This window comes from Rhinolophus hipposideros (genome assembly GCF_964194185.1).
Source record: "Rhinolophus hipposideros genome assembly, chromosome: 3".
NCBI lineage: Eukaryota > Metazoa > Chordata > Mammalia > Chiroptera > Rhinolophidae > Rhinolophus > Rhinolophus hipposideros.
The window spans coordinates 18,420,617-18,448,046 of record NC_138049.1 but is presented as its reverse complement, the minus strand read 5'-3'; the positions used below and the strand labels follow the sequence as shown (position 1 = coordinate 18,448,046).

General features: G+C 40.3%; 1 protein-coding gene across 6 annotated transcripts in view; it reads right to left on the bottom strand.

Moving 5' to 3' along the window:
* The window catches only part of EPM2A (EPM2A glucan phosphatase, laforin), a 114,351-nt gene that overhangs the window by 11,117 nt on the left and 75,804 nt on the right, over positions 1-27,430 (bottom strand). For 4 of the 6 annotated variants that reach the window (XM_081045154.1, XM_081045157.1, XM_081045153.1 and 1 more), the window contains exons 3-4: positions 20,475-20,716; positions 7,834-12,717 (exon numbers count right to left, since the gene is read on the bottom strand). In XM_081045154.1, coding sequence (XP_080901280.1) covers positions 12,440-12,717; positions 20,475-20,716 — 520 coding nt within the window. In that variant the 3' untranslated portion in view covers positions 7,834-12,439. Of the gene's footprint in view, positions 1-7,833; positions 12,718-20,474; positions 20,717-27,430 lie in introns of those variants that run through there. The other 2 variants (XM_081045155.1, XM_081045158.1) reach the window with 2 other exon arrangements.

Sequence of the window (27,430 nt, the reverse complement as noted above, 5' to 3'; positions counted from 1 at the left end):
CAAACTCTTCCAAAAAATTGAAGAAGAGACAGTACTCCCTAACTTATTTTATGAGGCCAACATTGTCCTGATACCAAAACCTGGTAAGGACAACACAAATAAAGAGAACTACAGACCAATATCTCTGATGAATACAGATGCAAAACTCCTAAACAAAATTCTGGCAAATCGAATGCAATAATGCATTAAAAAGATTATTCATCACAACCAAGTAGGGTTCATCCCCGGGGCACAAGGATGGTTCAATATCCGCAAATCCATCAATGTGATACATCATATAAACAAAATAAAGGACAAAAACCACATGATTATATCAATGATGCAGAAAAAGCATTTGACAAGATACAACATCCATTTATGATTAAAACACTTAATAAAATAGGTATAGAAGGAAAATACCTTAATATAATAAAGGCCATCTATGACAAGCCTTCAGCTAATCTCATAATTAATGGTAAAAAACTGAAACCCTTTGCTCTACGTTCAGGAACATGACAGGGCTGTCCCCTATCACCTCTGCTTTTCAACATAGTGTTGGAAGTCCTCGCCAGAGCAATCAGGCAAGAGAAAGAAATAAAAGGCATCCAAATTGGGAATGACGAAGTTAAACTGTCACTCTTTGCAGATAACATGATGCTATATATAGAAAACCCTAAAGACTCCACCAAAAAGCATTAGAAACAATCAACGAATACAATAAAGTTGCTGGCTACAAAATCAACGTACAAAAGTCCATTGCATTCCTATCTACTAACAATGAAATCTCAGAAAAAGAAATAAAAAAAAACAACTCCTTTTGCAATTGCAGCAAAAAGAATAAAATACCTAGGAATAAACTTAACCAAGGATGTGAAAGACCTATATGCTGAAAACTATAAGACATTTTTAAAAGAAATTGAAGAAACACAAAGAAATGGAAAGACATTCCGTGCTCATGGATTGGAAGAATCAACATAGTTAAAATGGCCATGTTACCCAAAGCAATATACAGATTTAATGCAATCCCCATCAAAATCCCAATGGCATTTTTTAAAGAAATAGAACAAAAAATCATCAGATTTGTTTGGAACCACAAAAGGCACTGAATATCCAAAGCAATCTTAAGAAAAAAGAACAATACTGAAGGTATCACACTCCCTGACTTTAGCTTGTACTACAGGGCTACAATAATCAAAACAGCATGGTATTGGCAGAAAAACAGACACATAGACCAATGGAATAGAATTGAGAACCCAGAAATAAAACCACATAAATATGGAAAGATAATTTTTGACAAAGAAGCTAAAAACATACAATGGAGGAAAGACAGCCTCTTCAATAAATGGTGCTGGGAGAATTGGAAAGCCACCTGCAAAAGAATGAAACTGGACTGCTATCTGTCACCATGTACCAAAATAAATTCAAAATGGGTCAAAGACTTAAGCATAAGACTGGAAACAATAAACTGCACAGAAGAAAACATAGTTACTAAACTTATGGACCCTGGGTTCAAAGAGCATTTTATGAATTTGATTCCAAAGGCAATGGAAGTAAAAGCTAAAATAAATGAATGGGACTATATGAAACTTAAAAGCTTCTGCACAGCAAAAGAAACCATCGACAAAATAAACAGGCAACCAACTGAATGGGAGAAGATTTTTGTAAACAGTGCCTCTGATAAGAGGCTAATATCCAAAATATACAAGGAACTCATGCAGCTCAATAACAAATAAACAAAGAACCCAATTGAAAAATGGGCAGAGGACCTGAAGAGACATTTCTCCATAGAGGACATACAAATGGCAAATAGACATATGAAAAAATGCTCAACATCACTAATCATCAGAGAAATGCAAATGAAAACCACAATGAGATATCACCTCACCCCAGTCAGAATGGCTATCATCAACAAGACAAACAGTAACAAGTGTTGGAGAGGCTGTGGAGAAAAAGGAACCCTCATACACTGTTGGTGGGAATGCAGACTGGTGCAGCCACTATGGAAGGCAGTGTGGAGGTTCCTCCACACTTAAGAATAGAATTACCATATGACCCAGCAATCCATTTCCTGGGTATCTACCCAAAAAATCTGAAAACATTTATCCATAAAGACACGTGTGCTCCAATGTTCATTGCAGCTTTGTTTACGGTGGCCAAGACATGGAAACACCCAAAATGTCCTTCGATAGATGAATGGATAAAGAAGTTGTGGTATATATACACAATGGAATACTATTCAGCAGTAAGAAAAGATGATACAGTAACATTTGTGACAACATGGATGGATCTTCAGAGTATAATGCTAAGCGAAATAAGTCAGACAGAAAAAGCAGAGAACCCTATGATTTCACTGATATGTGGTATATAAACCAAAAACAACAAAAGAACAAGACAAACAAATGAGAAGCAAAAACTCATAGACACAGACAATAGTTTAGTGGTTACCAGAGGGTAAGGGGGGTAGTGGGAGGGAGATGAGGGTAAGGGGGATCAAATATAGGGTGATGGAAGGAGAACTGACTCTGGATGGTGAACACACAATGGGGTTTATAGATGATGTAATACAGAATTGCACACCTGAAATCTATATAATTTCACTAACAATTGTCACCCTAATAAACTTTAATTTAAAAAAAAAGAAATATGAATCTTTTAAAGTAATGAGTTAAATTTTGATTACCTTTAAAGAAAATAATATACTATAAGTAGGAAAAACTAAAACGACGTTAACTTCAAAAGGGAATACTGCTGATGTAATAACAATACTGACTATGCAGCCTGCAGTTCTCTCTGGGAGAGAGAATTCCACTGTTCAGACATCTGAAATGTTGTGGGTTTTATCTATGACTTTCTGAGGCCTGCAGCTGTTTATATGCTCAACAGACTACATGGAGAAACAACAGGTGGCCACATCTGCTTCTTACTCCACTGATTATAAATTTTAGAGACTAGGCAAATTGTTGGATTGATCAGAAAAAGAAGAAAAGAAAACCATATTCCTCTGTCCGTAAAATTTCAGATGTACAGGAGACATGACGATGACCTGAATTTTAGGTCATTCTTGCTTAATCGTGAGAATGCATCTATCAGTCAGAGCAACACACACGCACAGAAACAGTATGTAGGTTTGAGACAATCCTCTTATATTTGTGTACGGGATGTGAATGATGAGACTATTTTTAGAGTATCTTCATGTCCAAAAGATAGAATTTTACCCTGAAACATACATTACATTTCATGACCTTCCCCCCGTTTTTGAGATTTGTAACAACGGGATAAATTACGTCAGCCTCTATACTGTACAAGGGCTTCACATGGCAACTTTTTCCTTGTGTCTATTTGTGCCTCTCTTTGTCCAAAAGGAATTAAACACAACATTTTACAATGGACCAAACAATACAGCAAAATGAAAATCAAATTTAAAATAACTTAGAAACATGAGGCAATGGGGAAAAATGGGTAGAAATAAAAAGCAGACCAAGGAGTAAAGTTAGTTCAAAACACTTGTACTACAGAATGCTAATTGTTACTGAGAAGCAGAACACAAAATTACTTGTAAGCTTTGCAGCTACAGAAAGTATTTTTTATTGCTCAGGAAAACAACAACTTTGTTTAATCCTTTGACCAGAAGGAAATTTCGTCCACGAGATCACTCAGTGGGAGAATACGGTGCAATGTAGTATAATCGACAATATTCTCGGTACACATAGCAATGTATTTCATAAGGCTGTCCTTTTTTTAAGGCCATCAGTATTAGCATACGATGGCAAAGCAAAGGGGGACTGAATAAATGCAATATACAGCAAGAGACTGGGTTGAAAATGCAACAGAACCTTTCACAGGATTATGGCTTTCTGATATGGATATAAGATATTGATAATTTAATATCACTAAATACTAGTATACATAAAAAGCTGTTAAAATGCTTAAAACAGAGCAAAAGGAAGCCTTTGATAGTACTTTAATTAAGTGAATTACCCTAATCATTAACTTACATGAAACAAAAAGTTCTCATGAAATGTTTTCTTCACATTTCTCTTAGATTAAAACATACATTATATCTGAGCACAGGGTCCAAAGAAGGATTTGGCTTAAATAATTTCTGAGAATATGCAAAAGCTTACGTGCTCAGCACCACTTACAATCAATCCTACCTGAAGACACTCTAGTGCCAGAGAGAAGTGCTTCCAGAGCAGCAAATGTGGGGTGCCATGAAAATGTCTGGGAGGAGCAACTTTAAGGACTCAAGAAGGTATTTCACGGAGGGTGGCCTTGGAGACCCAAAGGATGAGTCGATGCTGGCCAGACACAGATGGGAGGAAAGAGGATTCCAGGCAGAGGAAAGAGTATGTGCAAAAAGCAGAAGGCAAGAAACATCATAGGATATTTAAGTAATTCACTGTGACCAGAGTGTACTCTTGGGGGACAGCTATAGGAATGATGAGAGACTGGAGAGAAAGGCATGGCCTAGATCATAAAGGTCCTTAAATGTCTCAGTATGAACTTTTTAACTTTTCCCCCCAAGAACACAAGGAGCCATTGAGAAGTGCTGAGCAAGGAAGACAGAGTATCATATTTGAATTTCAGAAAGGTTTCCCTGGTAGCAATATAAAGAATGGTCTGGAAGGGGGTAAGAATAGTAATAGGAAGACAAGTCAGACCGTTTTCATCATCTGTGGCAGAGCTGATAGCTGGGAATAGACATATTTAAGAGATATTTAGGAGGTATAATTGAAAGAACTTGTTGAGTGATTAGGAAGGTGGTTGAGTGATGGGGGGGGTGGCAAACATGACACTCAGGGTTTTGACTTGAGCACCTGGGGGAAAGGTGTTGCCACTGTCTGCCCAACAGAAAATATGGGCAATTTGGCAAAATAAAGGAAACTTCAGTTTGTGGTTCACTGAGTTTGGGAGATACCCTGGGAGATGGCCAAATAAAAATATTCAGAAAAAAAGTTTTGCTGCATAGGCCTCACACTCAAGAAAGAGCTTTAGAATTGAGATTGAGATTTGGGTGTCCTTAATATAGATGATGATTGAGAAAGTTCTGATTTAAAATGACAAACATACTATTCATTTCTCCTGACATCTGCATGGAAGTTATAATATAAAATTTGAAGATAGAAATCCACCTACAACAATTAACAGAAAGGTAAGAAAAATCACCAGCAGATATTTTAGCATGAAAGAAGAAGATATTGCAGGATGAAAGAATGTGTTGATGGATGAAGTAAAGGAAAGGAATCTGTGGCTCAGAACACCTCAAGAGGAGACGCAGTACTGCAGGGAAGTGAACAATAATAGGCTCATTGGAACCTTGGGAGTCAGTGGGCTTAACGTTCTCAATTACAATGGAAGTTGAGAGACGTAAGAAAGCAAAAATGGATGGGGTGGTAATTGTAAGTCTGGCAATGAAGAGACTGTCCTCACCAACATTCTCTTTGCCCTCCCTAACAACTTTTCTAAAGGTAGGAACACAAAAAGAAAAAGAGAAAGTATATCTAAAACAACTCATAATTATAATAATGTCAACATGAAGGAGAGACAAAGACCAGGGAATATAAGTCAATGTTAACGTTCTTTCCTTGTAAGGAGGAAGTAATAATTATGAAAGAATAACTAAACAAAGAGGGGGGAAAGTCCAAATATATCAGTAGTCACAATAAACAGAAATGACTTATGCCCAGGAAACACGACTGGTGCAGGGCAGGCATACGTTTGTTTGAACACCATTCTGTTAGATATGGGGGATGTTGACCTTGGTTGTCCACAAGGGATGTGAAATCTTCACTGAAATTGTCTGGACCATAAATCCATCTTTGGGTTTGTTATTTAACTTTAAGAAGGCAACAATAAGGATCTTTATTGAATAAAAAATATATTTCATTTTCTTAATTATATTCAGCAAGCTAAATTATATTCAGTAAGTTCTGAGTTTTTCTCTCACTAGAAATTGATGAAAGCCTTGACAGGTGTGATAATGACACTTACCGGTTCTGTTCTATTCTAGGTCCAGCTCTTCATTCTTTCACTGTCCGGTTTCTTCTGACTTTCTCCTTTGAAATCCATACGATTCTGATGTTATGCCAGATGCTTTAATACTAATTGTTTATAGTTCAGGTTTTAAATCAGATAGTTCAGCAATCTTATTCACTGAATGCTAAGCAGTATTCCCTTTAGTAATATTAGTGTAATGCCTGATACAATCACAGCATAGGAATTCCCCGTTTTTTATCTAAACGGCCCCACATTTTGTATCTGCCTCCAACTATTCTTTCATTTGTCTCTGGACTTTGTGCTTGGGTTTCTTTCCTTTGGGCCAAATGATAACTTCCAGATTGCATTTGAGCTTAGAGCTTTTTCTGCATTGCACAGATTCTTGGCTATCCTATCATATTCTCTAGCTCCAGGAGCCCAGGACTTAACCGTCTAACTATTCCAAGTCTACTGGAATATATACTAACCGCATATTGTATGTCGATACTAAATTAACGCTAAGGAATCAAAGATAAACAAACAAAAAAGATTAAAGGGACATCTTTAGAAGACGATAAAAGGGCTGCTCAGTAGAAGACAAATGATATGGAATATACAAATACACTTTTAGCAAACTCTGAATGACCTCACGTGAGAAAAAATAGCTAATTATTCAACCAAAGAATATTTTCAATATGTTTTGTGTTAAGAGCTTTGAACATACATTTCATTAGATAAAAACTTGGTCTAGGGTTATAAGTATAAAGCTAGAAATACCAAACATTGCCATATGAATCATCTTTTAAAGTCTCTCTCATTTAAATTTCTACTTGAGAATTCTACTTTTAAGATGTAAAAAACCCAATTCACATATTCAGGGGCTAATGATTCCATTTGTGAAAAGTCCATTATTTTTACTGCTTTTGCTTCTACATGCTACTTTTTTCTTATGTTTCTTTTTCTCTCTTTTTTTAAAGATCTTTATACTCAGTATGATTTCTGTCTAGAGGTAGGGAAAAGAAGTCATAAACTTCAAACTGGCCCAATCCATCCATTTTTTACTAGCTACTTGGATGGATATTAAGATTACCTGGTTCACGTAAGGCTTGGAGATTACCCAAAGGTGTAATTCTTTGCAGTGTACTTGTTTATTGCCAAAAAAAATGGAGAGTTTTCAGTATCTTCCACTTTGGATTCACTGCTCAAATGAAAATAACTGGAAATCACAAAAATATAAATGTTCCGAATTCTAATAGATCCGCTATAAGTTACTTTTCTCTGACACGCAATTTTAATTTACAGATCATCATTCGAGAGCTTCCATCTTCCTTTTAAGAACAATCCTCTGAAACCCAGTGGGAGAGAAGCCACCATTGGGCACTGTTCCAGTAGAAGCAAACATAAAACATAAGTTCTTTAAATGATACAGGAAATCACAATACACGTTAATGCCACAAATTATGGCAAAAATAAACACTATTTTTAAAACTAGAACTTATGTATTGGCAGTGTAGCAATTACAATGCCTTCAGCTGTAAGAAATGGATGACCCAACTCTCATTGGCTTAAACACAAACAAGCATGAACTCATACACAACTGACAATCAAAAAGTTGGAGAGACTTCAGGTTAACTTAACTCATAGCAACTTCAGTTCTCTTTTCTCTATCTTTTGTGTTGGTTTTATTCTAAGGCTAGTCAGAAGAGGGTTCCACTAGTCTGGATCACGTATCAACACAAAACAACAACCAAATAAAAGAGCATCTCTGCCTGTTCTTTCTTAAGAGTGAGAAAGCTTTACCCGGAACCCCCAGAAATTCTTCATGTATTTTAGGGGCTCATGTTAAGTCACATGTTTTTTGTGTTTTTTTTCCTGAACTAATCTCTATCACAAGAGAAATGTTTGATTTTGCTCAACTCTAGGTTCCTGAACCAAGGATGAGAGGGTTTCCTGTCAGCGTTTTACCTGTCTCAGCAACATTGACTGTGGCCTGACCTCAGGGTAAACCTGTAAAATGGGAAACAGCCCAATCAAGTCCCATCTTCCAAATTTACACTCGCCTCAGATCTGCCTGCTTTTTTCACTCTCTGTAGTCTTCAGGTAGTTGTTTTCTGTAGTGTTATGGTTTGAACTGTGTCCTCTAAAATTCACATGTTGAAGTCCTAATCTCCAGGATATAATTAAGATGAGGTCATACTGGAGCAGGGTAGAGCACTAATCCAATATGATTGGTACCCTTAACAAGGAGATATTTGGATACACACACTCTCAGATTGGGAGAGAGAGGGAGAGACCATGTGAAGATGAAGGCAGAGGTTGGACAGATGCCTCTACAAACCAAGGAATGCCAAAGATTGCCAGGAAACCACCAGAAACCAGGTGAGAGGCCTGCAACAGATCCTTCCTCACATCCCTCAGAAAGAACCAACCCTGCTGACACCTCGATTTTGTACTTCCTGCTTCTAGAACTGTGGAACAATAAATTTCTGGTATTTAAGCCACCCAGTTTGTGGTACTTATTGACAGCTGCCCTAGCACACTAATACATGCAGAGTTTATACAGGGTGGTTTGTTAGGAGCTTACTCTAGCAAACCAGGAGGGAAATTGCCTTTCTTGCTTTAGAATAAGGTCATCCTTTTTCTATGCCTCTAGTTTTCTTCATCTGTACACTAGGAATGATAACAATAACGTCTGCCTCCTAGAACTGTTAGGGAGACTAAATCAGCTAATACCTGTAAAGCCTGTAGAGAACAGCACATGGAACACGTAAGTTCTCGACAGTTATTAGCTATTCTTGTCCTTCACTCACTGAACTATATGCCAGACTCCATCACAGGTGCTCTAGCACATCACCAAACAAAACAGACATAGATGTTTACCTTTCTGAAGTTTACATAGTAGTGAGAGAATGCAGATAATAAAACAAATAAGTGAATTATGTAGTATATTGGCCAGTAATGAGGTCCAAGGAGAGAAATGAAGCAGAGAAGGAGGAAAGGGAGGCCTGCGGGTGCTATGTTGCAATTGGGGTTGGGTGGTCCAGAAAGGGCTCACTGAAGGAAGTATGGCTGAGAGCCACATGGCTACCTGGAAAAGAGCATTCCAGGCAGAGACAGTAAGTGCCCCGAAGAAGGAGCCTGGCCAGAATACTCAAAGAGCAAGATGTCTAGAGCAGAAGGAGGCAGAAGGCAGTAGGAGACGAGGTCAGAGACCGACAGAGGACCAGGATGTGTGGGTCCTTGAAGGGCGTCGGCTGTCACCCTGAGTGACATGGCAAGTCACTGGAGGCTTCTGTGAACACAGGATTGGCATGATCTGACGTCTATTTGTATATGATCACCCTGGCCACTGGGTACGAGTAGGTATGGATGGCAGTTGTAGGGGCTGACTAAGAGGGAAGGACAGGAGGGGAGACCAGTTAGGAGGCGACTTCTAAAGGTCAGTCAGGAGATCACTAACTAAGCGCTAACCAGGTTTGTTCTGTGGAGGAGGTAAAACATAGTCAGGCTACAGATATTTTGACAGGAGAGGTGACAGATTTTCCTGATGGAATATATGTGATGTTTGAAAGGAAGAGAAGAGGTAAAAGTGACTCTGAGGTTTGGAACCTGAGCAACTGGAAGTACGTTTCCATTAACTAAATTGGGAAAGACTTTTGGAGTAATGGATTAGGGAAGGAAAGAACGAAGTTGTTATTTTTGTTCTTCCTCTTCCACTTATGATCGTGCCATTGTTATTGTTTTAATGAGAGGTAGCTTCAGCAGTCTTTTCCTCTTTATCCTTAGTCCCATCTCCTATCAGACCTCCTTTTTTTCTTCCTAGCAGGTAATAAGCCACCGCACAGTCTACCCTCCTACTTGGTCAGCACATTACATGGAGCTGCCTTTCCTACTGCAGTGAATACGTAGCATGACCATTTCTCCGGGGAGCATAACCTTGTCTGTTCCCACAGTCACACCTTCCTTCACGATCCTCCCAATACTGTCCTTCTAAAAGGGTACACCTGCTTCTTCTTTCAGAAATTTCACTTGTCTTTGCTTTTTCTCATTTGAGCCATTTTTCTTCCACTGACTCCAATTTCCATTCATCCTCCCACCAGTTCTTTCCCACTAGCACTGTCTGCTCTCATTCCCATCAATTCTCCAATGACTCCTGAACACAATAAATCTCCTGACAAATCTTCCTAGCTCATCCCTTTCCTCTGACCCTCAATTAAAACTCTTTGCTGTAAAAGCATCATTTGATGTCTCTGGGTCTTGGTTTGCTCCTTTGAAAAATAAAGGAATAAACTAGATTACAAATAAGAAAAAGACAGTTTGTTTTTCTGGATTTCAGACACAATTAATAACATTGTTTTTTTAAAATCCTGTACACAGAAGTCATTTTTAATGCTTCTATCCAGCAAAACTTCCAAGTGATTTTGAAAGACATTGGACATCCCATTCATTGAAAACAAGAGAGGTTATTCCAACACATTTTTAAATAGCCCTGAAATTATTTTGCTTCTCAGAGCGAAAAAAAAAAAAAAACCCACCTAAAAAGTGTTTCCTGTAGTGGAAATTATGTAACTTGACTTCTTCGACATTAAGAAAATAAACACACACACACACACACACACACACGTACATAATTGATTAGAAATATTCCACTTTTAAGATTAAATACTACGCAACACATTATGACTATAAAGGGGTTACTTTAATATAATAGTTCTCTCTATTTATTCTTAGCAAGGGAGCTGGACTTCATATTACTCAATCCTGGCTTATAAATTTAACTTTGTAAAACTGTGAGAGAAATGTGCCTTGTCTAGCTTTCACTGCCCAAATCAAATGTCGTCTCCTCTGAGTCCCACAGCTGTAAGACATCTTTTCCTCCTCTGAACTCCACTGGAACCCATTTTGCATTCTTCTTATCCTCCATACTTCCTAAATCAGAGCCTCTTGTATCTATCAATAAATATTTATGGAAGAGAAGAAGGATCAGAAAATTAAATAAGCATCATAGTTTAATAGGAAAAGTATGAGCTTTGAGTCAGACAAAGCTAGCTTTGTATCTCATTTCATCAACTGACTCACCATGTGTTCCTGGACAGTTGATTTAACCTCTCTGAGCCTTAGTTTCCTCATCTATATAGTGGAGATGATGAAACATCCCTCATAGGGTACTGCGAAGATTAAATTGGATAAGATTGTAAAGCACCTAGTGTATAAGAAACACCCAACAAAAGTTACCACACCTTCCCCATTCTAGCATGTCTTTCACAGTTCTATCCTGCATTATACTTGATTGAACACAGGGCTGTTTCTAGTCTATGAGAGTCTTGAAGGCAAGGTCTTGTTCCTCTTTGTGTTTCCTGTAGAATCGAGGGGAAGGTAGGGAGTTGCACGTTCTGGAGGCACAGTAACTGAGGATTGTATTCAACTGAGCATGGAACCAGGATCATTCCCGAGCTACGGAACAATTATCTATGGTTTGGGGCTCTTCTGGTAATATAGCTCCTCTTCTGAGCTATGGCACAGACCACTTTGGCCTGGAGACAGCCCACCACATTTTAAAATAGCTTGTACAAAATACAACAACTTTCCTAAATTCTTTGGCAACTGACAAGAACAATGTTCCATTTCCCACTATAGAAACTGCAGCAGAAACATCAGCTTTACTCTGAGAGAGAGAAACTGAATGCGCTACAGTTTGCTGACAAAACAAGTAGTGTCAAAAAAGCACTGAGTCAAACTCCAGCTGGTTTCCAACTAACCGAGACCTTGGGCAGGCTACCTATGCTCACTGAGCCTCAGCTAAAACAAAGAGATTATTACAATTGACTGGGTGTCACAGGGTTGTGGGTAGATAGATAAGGAGGGTCCCTTGGAACAGACTTGAACAACTGTGAAGCAGGATGCAGAAACAAGGTCTAGAAAGCCATTGGTTTGGGTCATGTTTAGTCCATATTTCCTTTTTGGCAACTGACTAGCTCTCATTTTATAATTTCAGCAGAAAATGTGTGTGTGTATGTGTGTGTGTGTGCGCGCGCGTGCGCGCACGTACTCAAGTGATGGAATCTACACAACTCCCTATCTTTTCTTCTGGATGTCACATTACAAGGCAGTAAGAAAGTGCAGTCGTGAATTCATAATACAACAAATGCAGTGTCTGTAAAGCGAAGAGCTGGTCTGCTTGCAGGAAGCAGGAGCTGCATGCATTACCTCTCTGTCTGATGCTAGAACAACACTGCACAGCCCAACTACTTGTGGCTTTTTCTCATGCGTCAGTCACAGCTTCCTTGGTGTAAAATATTTCAAAGATGATACAGCTCAACCAAAGCATGACAGAAAGTCAGCCTCAGACTAAAGAAGGTGGGTTGGGGAAGAAGCCAGCAACGAGTCTTTTCAGGTAGAATCTTGGTTTCTAGGTCATTGCATTACCATCACCCCAGCTTTCTAAGGAAACTGGGAGGGGAGTGGATGCCTCCACTCCGGCCTCTTACACACTGCATATGGAAGAACGAACCTTCCCAAATTTCTGAAAAAAGTCTTCTTCTGCCCGGGCCAAGGCGTCTTCGTCAATGTACACAGCTGGCCTTTTGGCCACGAGGAAGTACTGCACCTTCCTCAGATTCCAGCCCATCACGTACCGGAGCCAGCCGCACACGGCCGCCGTGGACCGGCCCACCCCGGCGTTGCAGTGAACGTACACGGTGTGTCCATTCTCGAGCAGCGCGTGCAGGAGACACACCGCCTGGGGCAGCATCTGTACTCGGCCTGGGATCGAGAAAGCACAGCACAGACACATGAATAAGGAAACCCCATGTCGCCTCTGATAATAACTCCTCCAGCGCCCCGTGAAATCACAGCCCCGCTCCACGAGAGGCGGGGGGCATTCGAGCCGGCTTCATCCCTTTGGAAGAAAAAAGTGAGACAGTATCAAAAGCTGCTAATAATAAAGTGGAAGGAGCCCTGCAGACGCAATGGGTCGGCGCGGTACTGGCGCTTGATCTGGCTGCTCCTTTGAGTGCCTTCGGTGTGGTGCCAATTTCCCTTAAAAGAAAAGTTCACTGTTGCTTATCCTCAGAAGAACGGATTTTTCCTTCTGTCAGAATGGTTTGTACAAGATCCCGCAGAGGTTCAGACGATTTCAAAGAGAACCTGACAGGTCCTGTCACCTGAATTTCCTATGATCCAAAAGGATCTTTCAGGTAAATGGAAAACAGAATTAGTCCACATTGATTAAAGAATTCAGTCTTATTCATTCAACATATGCTAACCTGCCTCTGTCCGACGGAATGGCTAACGTATTAATTAACGCACATGGGTGGGATAACCAATTGTTCATTCATTCCCTCATAATGCAGTGAGTATTAAAACTGATTCAGTTTCTCCTTTATTGGAAAATTATGATTATAGTTATTATAGTTTCGTGACTCCTATTTCGATTATTAGGTGATTCAAATGTCTTCTCATCATACGCAGAGGATATGCGTGCTCTGCTGAAGCCTGTTCACCAGCCCCCTCTTTCATTCTAAGGGAAGAGATCCCCCTAAAATCGTCAACTCCTGGGCAGCAAGAGTTTCTTCTACTCACAGGTTCTCAGAGCAGATATTTAGTGGTTTTGGGGGAGGGAGGGTGGAGGATGGTCAGTGTAAATGACCTTGAGATAAAAAAGGGAGATAAAAGAGGGAAACTACAGAGTCCTGGATTAAAACTCTGTGCCTCTGATTTGACGTCCTCTAGCTACTCTCTGTCCTCAACCACACAGAGATACGATGGCCCAGGAAGGACCCTCCGATACAACGGCCACAGCCTTCACATTGCCAGCCCACTGGATGACTGGAGAGGTGGGTGGAAAAAGGCCCCTCCCTCAAATGATTTCACTGCAGGTCTTCAGGGAGGCCCAGAATTCTCCCAGGAGAGTCACTCAAGTGACTAGTCTTTCCTCTTTAGATCTCCTCTTTACAATGCCAGTGCCCTGAAGGGGCCGGCACCTGAGAAAGGAAGGTGGTCCTGGAGACCTCATGGTGGTTTAAGGTCCTGTCAGTTACGCTCCAGCCAGGGGTTTGCCTTAGCTTCAGACTCGCCTGCCGTGAGATGGGAGCAGCAACATGAAAGGCAGGATAATATTCTCATGCTGCTGCTGGCGCTCTGTCAAGCCCTCTCTTACTGCGGGATCTAAAGCCTCAGGCCCCACACAGTAGTTTAGAGACGGTTTCTACTGGACTTCTTTAGGCAGGGCACACTGCAGTTTCCCGAGGCTGCATCTCTCCCTAGTGCCAGAGGGCATCTGGATGGAGACACACTGGGTCCTATGTGGGTGCTTGGTTTCCCAAATTCCAAACTGAGCCATGAACTTGAAAGGATTTATACCTCTGTGTTTGGTTTTAGGGTGCTCTGAAGTGGGCCTGCCACATAGTTACTTCTTCGCGGCACTCACCTAGAGGGAGTAAAACATCACTGGAAATGTAATAAGGGGTGGACCATCATATGTACCAGAGCGACGTCTCCCTGTGTCCCCAGGAGAGTACTGTGTCAGTGATCCACTATGTGAGTTGGAGGATCAGGGGAAGCAAAACCTCCAAAGTTTGTTTGGACAACCCTGCTGGGGTGACGGTGAGGCTGGCCCAAGTGCAAGGCTTTTGATGGCTGACAGGGTGGTAAGGGGTTTCCTCCCTGTGATCTTGTGGGGAAAGGAACTGCCACCGATGGGTCCAGGAAGCGTGGGATCCTCCTGCTCCTTCCTGCGTCATCCCTTGATGCTGTCTGCCTCTCCAGCTACCATGCACACTGCCAGGAAATAAATGGAAATATTTCTAATGTGGATTTTCATCAAATGCCAAATGTCCCAACAGACCACAGTGGCCACAGGCAGTAGGAACTGCTGCAGTCAGGTCGCATGGCCCGTGCAGCTGGCCTGCCCAAGCCAGGCTCCCATGGCCCCGTGGGGTCCCTTCCCGGCCCTTCTCTCTGGCCAGAGCTTCCCCGAGGAAGGTCTGCACCACATGGCCCAAAGGACATCACATCTCCCCCTGGCCTCTTGATCTGTAAAAGAGTCTTCAACAGGCATGCACACAGTTTAGACGTTGAAATGTGATGTGTGTTCATTAGAGGTTCTGTGATCTCAGACACGCAATCCTGGAAGGTAAATGTCAGCTGCCACACAGAGGCTCCAGAAGCCTCCTACTTTAAGCACAGTTTCTAGCCACCAATGGCCTTCTAGCATCACTCAGCCATCCCACTTAAGAACTGTCAAACAAATATTTAAATAACATAAAGAACGGACCAACAATAAAAAGGGGCACTAGAGCAGTAGCAGGTCCAGCCTGGCCTCAGCTGGAGCCCTCGTTTATTTTGATCTCTAGGGACTGCTTTGATGACAGCTCACATTTGCTGAGCCTTTTCCACCTGCCAAGTGCTGTTTTAAGCACTGTGCATGCAATAGCTCCTTTATAACCACCTTTCAGCAACTCTTAGGTCGGTACTATTATTATCCTGTTATATCTGATATCTGATATATCAGGAAACTGAGGCACACAGATTTTCCCAAGGTTAATCCCTAATGGTGATTCAAACCCAGCCAGCCAGACTCCAAAGCCTGTGGTCTTAACCTGGGTACTACCGTCCATCCGTGACCTGCCTGGCCAATGGTACCTGCTCGCCCCATGCTGTCAATCTGAGTATCAGTCAGTTCCTGCACCCCACTTATGCTCTGCTTTCACCCCTGTGTAAGAGTAACATCTGGCCTGGGTTTTAGCACCTCTGCCCCTTCCCTAGAGGGGCCATATGTGCCTAACATGCCCAAGTCCCTCTGCTTGAAAAACCATGCTAGGAAGCCTGAGCTAATAATATGTGACCCACCAAAAATAAAATGAGGGTCCCCAGGGTCAAGGCTCACACAATAAAGCCACCGTCAACCAGAGCCCCTACTTTTTATGTTTCATATATTTAGGCTTCGTATAGAATTTGACAGAAAGTTTACATTCTTAAAAAAAAAAAAAGTAATACCTCAGGGCAAGACAGAAATGCAGATTTATTTATTTATTTATTTTATGTAAAGCAGTCCAAATTCTAAATGTTGGCAACTAAGTTGAAAATTAGAAACCCTGTGCAGGTCCAACAAAACACTCTACTGTTTATAACTCTTACTTTGGATTTCAAGCTGGTCTTGGCTCTCAATAGATGCTCAAACACATTAATTAAGCACATGAATTAAAACAAGATAAAACTAAACACAATATCAATTTGATCTGAGTCCCGACTGAACCCCTCTCTCCTAACTTCTGGTGCCATGTCCTCCAGGCTAATCTAACTCTGCAATGATTAAGAACTTCCTTATAATCATTTTCAATGATTACATGGAAGCATGAAACGAACAAACAGACGCGGTGAGAAGGACAAGGGTATGATGGGTCACCCTGAGGCATGAGTGGGGGAGGACGGGCCCTAAGGACACCTAAGGTTTACCTAAGGCTAACCCTGAAAGAAAGCATTCCTGGCACAACTTTCAGCCTTACCGACACGTACACACATACACATGTGCGTGCGCATGCACATGTCTTCCCTCTCTTCATCCAGGGGCAGATTTATAGCTGAATATCTTATTTTATGATTTTATTTGAGCATATCTTCTTTCCCACCTTTGATAATACGAACCTTATCTACAGCACATTAATTTGCAATGTCATGTAGATAAGGGTCCTATTATCTATAACATCCTTTGGTAGAAACTTAAGGACTTGGGTGGGACTAATCATATATTCCCAATTCTGTGATTTTCGAAGTGCTTTCATATCCATCATCTTGTTCTATTGTTATAATTCCGTAAGGCAGAAATAATTATCCCCATTTTCCAAGTGCAGGAACCAGCCTGCCCAGAATCACACAGCCAGCCACGCAGTGGGGACGAGGCTCAAGCCCAGCTGCTCTATGGCTCCAAGGTCAGAGTCTCTGCCTCACGGCAGAGCTGAATTCGCTGTGTTGAGTCAGAAAAAATAACTCAGATTGTGACAACCAAGGGGTAGCTGAGGACTCTGGAGCACATTCACTGTTTGAACGGCCAAGAGGCACCATTTCTTACCCAAGCACTGCTGTGACAGAGGGCAAAAAACAACCCGAGTGCTTCCTATGTGAAGGAAACCTGAATCTTAACAGATTTGGTATTTTTCAGGTGACTGCTAGATTTGGGAGCTTTTTGTTTCTCGGGTGAAAGATACCAAAATTTCAGAAAAAGGAAGAAAACACCTAACCCACCCCTCTGCATAGGACAAAATGTACAAGATAAGGATCGATGGCACAATTGATCGCACCAAGTCTGTGACAACCAGAGGTGACAGTCGGTCCTAACAAACTGTCTTCTTTCTCAGACTTTATCTGACAGCATTATGCTGCAGGCTCATGACACATCCGATGGATTTTTCTCTGGAGTTCTAAAAATATTCAGCAGAATTAATCTATATCTTCACTGTGCTAATATTATGAGCCACATAGATTGATCTATTGGTACAAACTTCCTCAGCAACTCCAGCATGGTCATTAACCCTTTGATTACTCCCCAGGTTATGCGGAGCCAAAGAAACCCTCTATCCAGTCTTGGGAGTCGGCCTTTTCAACGTAGATGCTTTCATTTGCTGTCATTTCGCGTTGCCAAACTGCCTCAGTGTAGAAGAAGTTCCACTGTTGTGACTAGGACCGGGTAGCCCCCCCAAAAGGTTTTAATACAACTACAGTGGGTCTTTGGGGATACTTTCCCCTCAGGATTCTGCGTACCCCCAACACTATCGAGCAAATTGCTGATTAGTGAGCAGGGCTTTCAGTAGTCAGTGCATGAAGATGAATGGAATGCATGCCCACTTATTTCACTTTCTCTGCACCTCGTCTCACATATTCTCCAAAGGGAAGACAACACTACAAAACCAGGATCAAAGAAGCAAAAATCCAAACACCCTCTGGAAGCTATAGACACACTATCCTAACAATTTTCTCTGTTTTGAAACCAGAGAGACAAGCTGGACAGGACAAATAAATTTAGATTCAACCAGTGCAAATAAGGGTTCGGGTTTTTTTTTCTTTCTTTCTTGAAAAAAGACACTTCTTATGGCTAAATCAAGCTCCTTTGGATCAGCGTGACCAAGAGGAGTAACCAAACTATACTCTCCTTAAGGAACAAAAATCATACCTCATCCCCAGTGATAGTTCAGACACAGACCCACCAAGGGCCCAGCCCAGCCAGCCAGACTACCCGAGATTCATAAAGAGCCGAGGTGGCCCAGGGCCAGGCAACCTGTGATGATCAAGGTCTCCTTGTCACCGCCCACTCCTTGGACTATTGACTCCAGGGAGACAAGCTACCTCCTTGGAAACTCATGACTTTGCCAAAATCCAGCTGATGATGAATATGATAGATTGAAAGTGTAGTGGCCCGAACAGTCCACGTGAGCATGTGTAGTGTCTGGAGTCTGACTGCCTGCGATGAAATCCACTCTATAGCTCTCTTATTTACCTTGTCCAGGCTACTTAAATTTTTTGTACCTCCGTCTTTTTCTCTACAAGATGGAGATAACTACAACATCTGCCCAGATTGTTGTTGAGAGAATTAAATTAATTAATGCATGCCATTTCTAAGAATAGTGTTTGATACTATTAGGAGAAGAGGGTTAATAATAGAACGTATCCTCCTTAGGCATCACTGTCTTCCTTCTTTCCCCCCAATATAACTTGCAGTTTGCCCAAACTCCCTTAGCCTGTGCCATTCCTATAGCTCTCTGCTGCCCCCTGCTGACAGCTAATTGATACTATTAGCGTAACGGTTCTTTTGGCTTCAGATGCCTCCAAACCCTTTCCTGCAAACACCCTATACTACAGCGAGGCTGAAATGTAGATCATTCTTCTAAAATCGCACGACTCTGTGCCTCAGCCTGTGCTGTTTATTGCACCTGGCATGACTTTCACCCCTCCACACTGACCTGTCATGCCCAGCTCAAATGCCACGACACTCACGTAGCCGCCACAGAAAGTACTGCACCCACATCGCCCTCCTAGAGCACATGACTCCTTCTTCTCTGCACCGTAGTTAGTTTTGGACTTGTCTGACTGCCTCTGACTATTAGATCAAAACTATGCCTTTCCTGTCTCTGTTTCCCAACAGCATCCAAGTCTCACCACAATTCTCTCTTCACAGAGACATGCTCAGCCGGTCATTGTAAACACCGCCTCACTATTACATTATCTTTCTCATTATCTCTCACTTTAATAACAGTGCAGTCACCTCCTAACTGGTGTCCCCAGACCCACTCTGGGCCCACCCCAATTCATTCTCTATGCAGCAATCAAAGTGCACTTGCAGAGGGGGGGAAATGGCTATCTTGGCAACTCTCAGCCTCCCACTCTTTCAACTGCTTCTTACCACTTTAGGATAAAGTTTAAAATCCTTATTGTGCCCCCAATCCTGCAAGACTCGCTTCCTTCATTCTCTCCGACCTGCAGTTACACTGGCCTACTTTCAGTTCCTCCAACCCTCTATGCTCTCCTGCAATGGGGATTCCACTCAAGCTGCTCCCTCTGCCTGGCAGCCTCTTTCTCATCTCACTCCCAACCCCAACTCTCTCTTCAGATCTTAATTCAAACATTATTTCCCAAGAACACCACCCCCTTTCCTAGGTCTGATTTGCCTGTGTATGCTCTCATAGCAATATCTATGTGATGAGTCAGAAAAAGAGCAATTTCTTAAGCCTCAGGCACCCAGACACCAGAATGCAACTTGCAACTCCCTTACAGTTTTTACTGTTGTCTCTTAAAGCCCAAGGCCGAGTCCAAGTCCAGAGTCTGGAGATAATATTATCTTCCAACAGACCAGACCCCAGCAAGTGATGTCAGCCCTCAAGCCTGCCTGACCGACTCCCGACTCCCCCATTTCCTATATAAGAAAAAGCTAACCTAAAGTTAGGTGCAGCTGTCCACTCGAGACTCTGCCTCCAGTAGGCAGCTTCTTTGCCGGCGCCTTTCTTCTTAAATAATCTTCTAACTTCTATTCCTTTTGAGTCTGTGAATTCTTTCACATTCTGCAAATGGCCAGGGGTTAATTCTATGCCAGTATCCTATGTATCTTTCTAACAACAACAACAAAAACTCATCACAATTTTAAATTTCTATTTGTAGTCATTTGATTAATGCTTGTCTTCCCTCTAGGATTATAAACTCCACAAGGACAGTTGTGTCTGCCTTTCGTCACTGTTGTATTTCCAGCCACCAGCATAATGCCACATGCATAGTAGATACACAATAAATACACGTTTAATGAATAAACAAATCAAAGGACACATATTAAACAGAATTTTAGCAAAGCTGTGAAACGATATATGTTAAATATATTAAACCTAAACCCTTATCTTTATTCTATCATTCGACGTTAGGTCATTCAATTAGACAGAAAGGTAGACAGATAGGTATGCAGTAGGTAGGTAGACATACATACATACACACATACATACATATATTCCACAAGGAGCCAAAAAGCTACTTCTGATGCTTACCTTCGGTGCTCATATCTGGCGTCGGCATCCAGATGTAGACTAAGCCTTCTTCCTTGTATAGCTTAATCATAGTATCTGAAGTCATGGGTTCTGGGTAGCGGTTACAGCCTGAGGAATTCTGTACAATATCGCATTCAGTCTGGAAATTCATTACAGCTGTAATCCCCAATTCGTGCTTCAGTTTGATGGTTACGTGTTCCACTTGGCGAGGACAGCTACCCAGCCAGATATTTGGTAGAATTCTGATAAGAACATATGGAGTCAACTATTACTATTATTATGATTTGAGATTGGAGGAGCTTCATACAACACATAGTATTAAAATTCAACTAATTTTTAAATCTGACACAGGAACAGCAATATAAAGAATATGAGAATCATTATTATTGAAAGAAAAAAAATACTGGTGGTGGTGTTTGGGGGGGGAAACAAATAATTCAATTAAGTAAAAAGCCACGAATAGGCATTAGCAAACCAAATCTAGCAATATGTAAAAAATAAGTGTACCAAGTTATACTTATTCCATGAATATATATATATATGTGGTTCTATATTAGGAAACCCATCAACATAAATACCAACAAATTAAAGGCAAAACTCCTGTAGTTATACCAATAAATTCTGGAAAACATTTGCTAAAGCTCAGCAATCATTCCTGTTTAAAACCCTACATAAAAATTTCAAATAGTATGAGACCTTTTAAACACGCTGAGTACCAGAAACCAACAGTCTTTTAAATAAAATCAAAGTAAAGATTATTTCCATTAGTACCCAATACTGTTCTATGTTTCATCTAATGCTACAAGCAGAAGGAACTATAACTACCTATAAAAAAGAGAAAGCATTATAATTATTTTTTTCAAGTATGATTCTATATCTAAATATCCTAATTCAGGGGCCAAATCTTGAGAACCACTCCCTAAGAAATTCAACTGTGCAAAGTATTAAACATATTAAGATATCTGGATGAGGGAAAATATAGAAAAATCAGTTTTCTCCGTACAAGCAATAGCCAGGTAGAAATGCAGTGGCATAGGATTAGAGGAATCTCATTCAAAAATAATAACAAAATTTTTAAAAATCTAGGAATACATTTAATCAAAAAGAACTATGAAATTCTATTGGAGGACATTAAACACCAACAAATAAACAGAAAGACACATTGTGATATTGTGATTTATAATGTGAAATATACACAGAGGGTGCCAAAAAAGTGTATACACATTTTAAGAAAGGGAAAAAACTGTATTAAAATTGTAAGACTCAATATATACCAGTAACAAAAGATGAATGTAAGTCATGTGTATACATTTTTTTAGCACCTCTGGTATTTGGTCTTCCTCCCTGGGTTCTGGCACAGAGCCCAAAACCCCTGGAATTTCCCAAGTGTTGAGAGATGTAAAGGTGTCTTTTGCTATGTGAATGATGTGACTTTTGGAGCCACCCTAAGGATGTGGGTTAGTTGCCAGCAGACTCAACCAGGTGATTAGAGGATTGGAACTTTCAGTCCCACCTCAACCTCCTGGGGAGGAGAGGGGATGGTGCTTGAATCAATCCCCAGAGACCAATGATTTAATCACTCATACCTACCGTGTTTCCCCGAAAATAAGACCTAGCCGGACAATCAGCTCTAATGCATCTTTCAGAGCAAAAACTAATATAAGATTTGGTCTTGTTTACTAAATATAACATCAGGTCTCACATAATATAATGTAAGACCGGGTCTTATATTAATTTTTGCTCCCATCGACATATTAGAGCTGATTGTCTGGCTAGGTCTTATTTTCAGGGAACCACCGTATGTAAAGAAGCCTCCATAAAAACCTAAAAGGATGGGGTCTGAGAGCTTCTGGGTTAGTAAACACTTGGAGATTACAGAAAGGGGTGTGTTTGGAAAGGGCATGCCTTGCCCTATGTGTCTCTTCCATCTGGCTGTTCCTGAGTTACATCCATTTATAATAAACTGTTGATCTAATAAGTAAAATGTTTCTCTGACTTCTGTGAATTGCTCTAGAAAATTAATCAAACTCAAGGAAGGAGGTCATGAGAACCTCTGATTTACAGGGAGTAGGTCAGAAGTACAGGTAACAATCTGCACTTGTGACTGGCATCTGAAGTGGTACAGGTGGGGAGGGGGGTGTGGGGTGGACAGTCTTGTAGGACTGAGCCTTTAACCTGTGGAATCTGATGCTATCTCCGGGTAGATAGCATTAGAATTGAGTTGAATTATAAGACACCAATCTGATGCCTAGAAAATTGCTTGGATGTGTGGGGAAACCCCCTCTCCCTCACATGGTGGAATTGGGTCCCAGAACCCAAAAAACACATCATGCTCTTTAATTGGAAGACTTAAAATTATAAAATGTAAATATCATAAAATGTAAATATTTTCCAAATATATAAATGTAATGCATATTATTATAATCTATTGTATGTAGTTTGCATTGCCTTGCTCACCAATTATTTCACATGTGTACGTTCACTCCAGAACTAATGGGCAAATACTTTGTTTCAAACTTGACTTGAATCGTGCCACCTAGAACTTGACTAGGTTCATTACAGGACATTCAGACAGTAGCTGTCGGAATGAGGATGGTAGATCTCACGAATGCTCCCCAGTGCTCCCAGGTATCCCCTTTTAGCATGGAGGACTAAGTTCCTTTCTCTCCTCAATGTTGAACATGGCCATGTGACTTGCTTTTGTCAATAAAATGTGAGCTGAACGGGCGTGTGTCACTTTCAGAGGAACATATTTTAAGACATATTTTAAGAGAATCATGCATGATTCTCCACGCTGTCTCTTTCCCTGCTGTAAAGATCATGAAAACACATATGGATGCTAAGCAGCTGGAAGACTGAAGTAGCCGGAATGTTAAGCTACTTCAGGGAGGACCGCGGCCTCCAAGAGCTAATGGCTTATTGTGTTAAGTCACTTTGGGCATCGCTTGTTACCACAGCATAACCTGACTTGTTCCAATACAAAGCTTAAGTAATTAATTGCTTAAAGCCTCTAATACGCAGGAAAGAAATAGAGCAGGGGGACTACAATTTTATTTAGTCACTTTCATTTTGAGTTTGTACCAGTCATTCTCAACTGAGAACAATTTTGCTTCCCAAAGGATATTTGGCAATGCTTATGGAGACATTTTTTATTGTTACACTGGGTGGTGTTATTGGCATCTAGTAGCTTGAGACCAGGGGTGCTGCCAACAACAGTACAAAGCACAGGACGGCTCCCCACAACACAGAATTATGTATTCCCAAATGGCAATAGTGCCGAGGTTAGGAAGCCTTGGTTTAGGAGAATAAAAGTGGAATGGAACTCCTTACTATTTGTAGGGAAAAAGGGAATGTAGAGCAGGAGTAAGACCACCATATCTGACACAGAGTTTGTGGCTCATCAGTTATGTTATTCTGATAATATTCCATGTCATGTTTTAAAATATGTATGTACATAAGTTTGTAGAAGAGCTATAAAATGAAGCAAAATCCTAATATTAGGTAGTTGCACAGCATGACAACATTTTTAGTGTGGTAAAATGGAAAAGGCACTCAACACAAGCCAGGAAAACTGAGTTCAAATGCCAATCCTAGCACAATATTTTTAAAAGCGCTTGGTAATAACTGTCTGACACTAGGCCAACTTACTTATCATCTCTGAGCCTTTGGTGTGCTCCTCTTTAAAATGATTCTAAAAATAATTCACAGGAATTTAGTAAGGAGTAAACAAAATTAAATAAAGTATTAGAATAGGACTGACACTAGTGAATGCTTAATAAATGCAAGTGGAGTTTATGTCTAGTTATTACAATTTATTGATTTTAGTAATTTATTTTGTATTGCAATGACTATTCAGATATTCCATTGCTAAATGTATCTTTCATTTAAATGCAAATGAGTATAAAATATTCAACTTATTTTTATATGAAATCAGTTTTCATATAAAACTTGTTTTTTTTCCTTTTGGCTAGTGTCATTATTGGTGTTAATATACGAAGCCAGCTGACTAAGTCTCAAATGTGGGTATTACACATCCTCAATGGAAATATCTTACAAGATCCAGCATTGTCTTTCTAAAACTTGAATCCTACTTATCCTCCAGGAGAAGATAAATCAATTTTTTATTGTTGCTTGTGTTCTAAGTCTAATGAGTTGTTAGGTATTTCCTTGTGGGTGACTAAGGATTATTATAGAAAAATACAGTGAATATAATTTAAAATAAAGAGAAAAGTTAGAAACCCAGGAAAGATTTTATGGTGCTGTCAAGAGGGGCACAGAATCCAAAGGCCTTGCACTTTCATTGCTGACCCCAAAGAATTCCCAGATGCACCATTAGACCCAGTGCGCTGAGACAAAGACCATCAACAGGGACACTTTCAAGTCCCCACGAGCTGTGCTTGAACAGGACACTGGTATCTGAGCATTCAGTCTTTGCAGGAGTAGAAACTTCACACCCACTGGAGTACCATCCCTTCCCTCTGGCTATGGAGAATAGAAACCTACCTCTATCTAGATGTTCCATCCTTCCTTCCATTATTGCTTTAAAATTCCTCCTTCAACAACCTGCTGGATGCCTAGCAGGTTGTTGTGCTGGGCTGCCATACCTAAACTCTGCGGTTTAACTGAGCATATTAAAAGGACCCCAAGTTGGAAAAGAGGAGAGTGGACACCTCAGTTATATAACCAAGCAGTGTAGCCTTTTGAATAACAATGGAATTTTACTGGCAAATTGTTGAAGTAGACAGGTAAAATATTAAAATGAATAGTCATGACAGGCAAGCTAAAGCATTCATTTGAGTATTCTTTGAATGGGTAGATTTAACTATTTAGCTCGTAAATAAACGCCAAAATAAAGTGTCTAGCATGTAAGATTGGCATAAAGACCAAAGAATAGTTCATAGCGATACACGCAAAGTGTAAACCAGGACATTTGAGCCTACGGAATAAGAAATCAGAATCCCAAACCAGAATCAGTACACAGAATTACATTTTGTTGCTAAAAAAGGTGTTATTCTATCATCTCATTCAGCCCTAGCCTTCAATATATTTAAACTACTGGGAACCTCAGGAAATTCAGAAAAAGTCAAAGACAAACAAGCCCAAAATTGGTACCTTAACATATATATTTCCTACAGCAATTTTCTAATAGAAATAAACCCTTGAAATGTTCACCCACACATATAAACACCAGTCTCTGTATCAGGTTATTTCTTTTTTGGTAACATAATTAATTATTCCTCTGGAAATGCCAGAAATCAGAGTCCATGTTTATGAAATGAGTATAAAACAATTCCTGATTCCTTAAGCAAGATATTCTGAACCTAGGAGATAGGTAACTAAAGACAAATTCTGAAAACGAGCACTGTATTGAAAGACAGAGAATTAAAGTTATAAAGTAAATTTATTGAACCATTAATTATATGGGATACGGAGACAAAATAGTGGGCTTGTTAGAAACACACAAATCAATGGATTGATTAGTCAGACAGCTAAAGTGCCCTTTATATACATCTCATTTCAGTTTATTTTCTTTAATAGTAGGTGAGATATTTCTAGTTATATGATACATTAAAAGTAGTAAGATGCAAGATGTATTTTCCAAACAGTAATTCAACTTTCACTTATCCATTCAAAAGAGAATAATTTGGCACCATTAAAAATCAATTTTTACTCATCTCATCTTAGTTTTAATCTTCTTTTGGTGTCGATGATACTTCAAACAATTTTAAAAATCAGGACTTTTTTTTAAAGGTGAAAAGACACTTATTGAAATATAAGATCTAGGGAATCAAAATCTTTTGCAAAGGCAGTTTTAATAAAAGGCATATCAAACTTCAAAGATATAATAATGGAATAAAAATATAGCTTATATTATAAATTACACTGTAAAACTTCCAGAGAATTATTTACGAATAACTCACTGTCAATTGTGAGTTATATCAGAGCTGGCTGGCGGCCCTGCTATCGATTACTTGGAAAGGTCAAAGAGAAACCACGGTACCAACTGGCTACTGACAGCCCACCCAGCACAGAAGTTCCCAAACCTGGTTTTGCATTCGAGTCCCATGTGTTGCTTTTATAGATCCATTAGCAGGATCTACTCACGGATACTCATAAAGTGGATCTGGAGTGAGGCCTAAAATTCCGTGGATTAATTTTTCTTAGAAATTAACCAGATTACGTATATTAGATATGCAGCCAGATTCCAAAACCACTGGCCTAGCAGATCCCAAATAAACATGTAGGAGAAGCTTAGTATATAGATTGCAATTCCTTTTAATAGCAGTAAAAAATATGGAAATAAGAGGACGTGGACTTGCTCAGTTCTGCCCATGTACATATAACATTAAGTCCTTACCTTTATCCCCAGTTTCAAGACTGCAAATGATTCCTGGACAGAGAGTGAGGAATGGGAAACTATCTGTTATGAAAGAGTTGTTTTGAGAATGCGTGCCCATGTGTTTAACGCATAGTTTCTTCTAAAAAGTCAAAACTAAATCTACGTCTGAGTCATATTTAATATAGTTACATAAATATTCAATATAGTTACATCCATTAAGAATGTACTTCTGCAGGAAAACAAAAAAGTTTACTAACCCGGGTTTTGACTATTGCCACTAAAATTTAACAAGATTGGATTTAAATAAAATCCATCCTAGGAACATTATAAGTTAGCTAAAGACCTGGGGAAAGAAACGCGTGGCTGCTATTTCTGGAACCTTACTTTCTTCGACTGCAAATCAAAGTCACATTCATTCACAAGCGTGAATCCGGATTTGCAGATCCACAGTCACATCACAGTGCTACACCACCCGCTTCACCTATCAGGCCGGAGCCCGTGGTACCACGGCTACTGAAGCGCATGCATCAGAGCCAGCTCGCTGGATCTCAGCTGTCAGTCAACGGAGGCCTCCCTGGCAACAGTGAGTACAACAGGCAGAATGCGCATCCACACA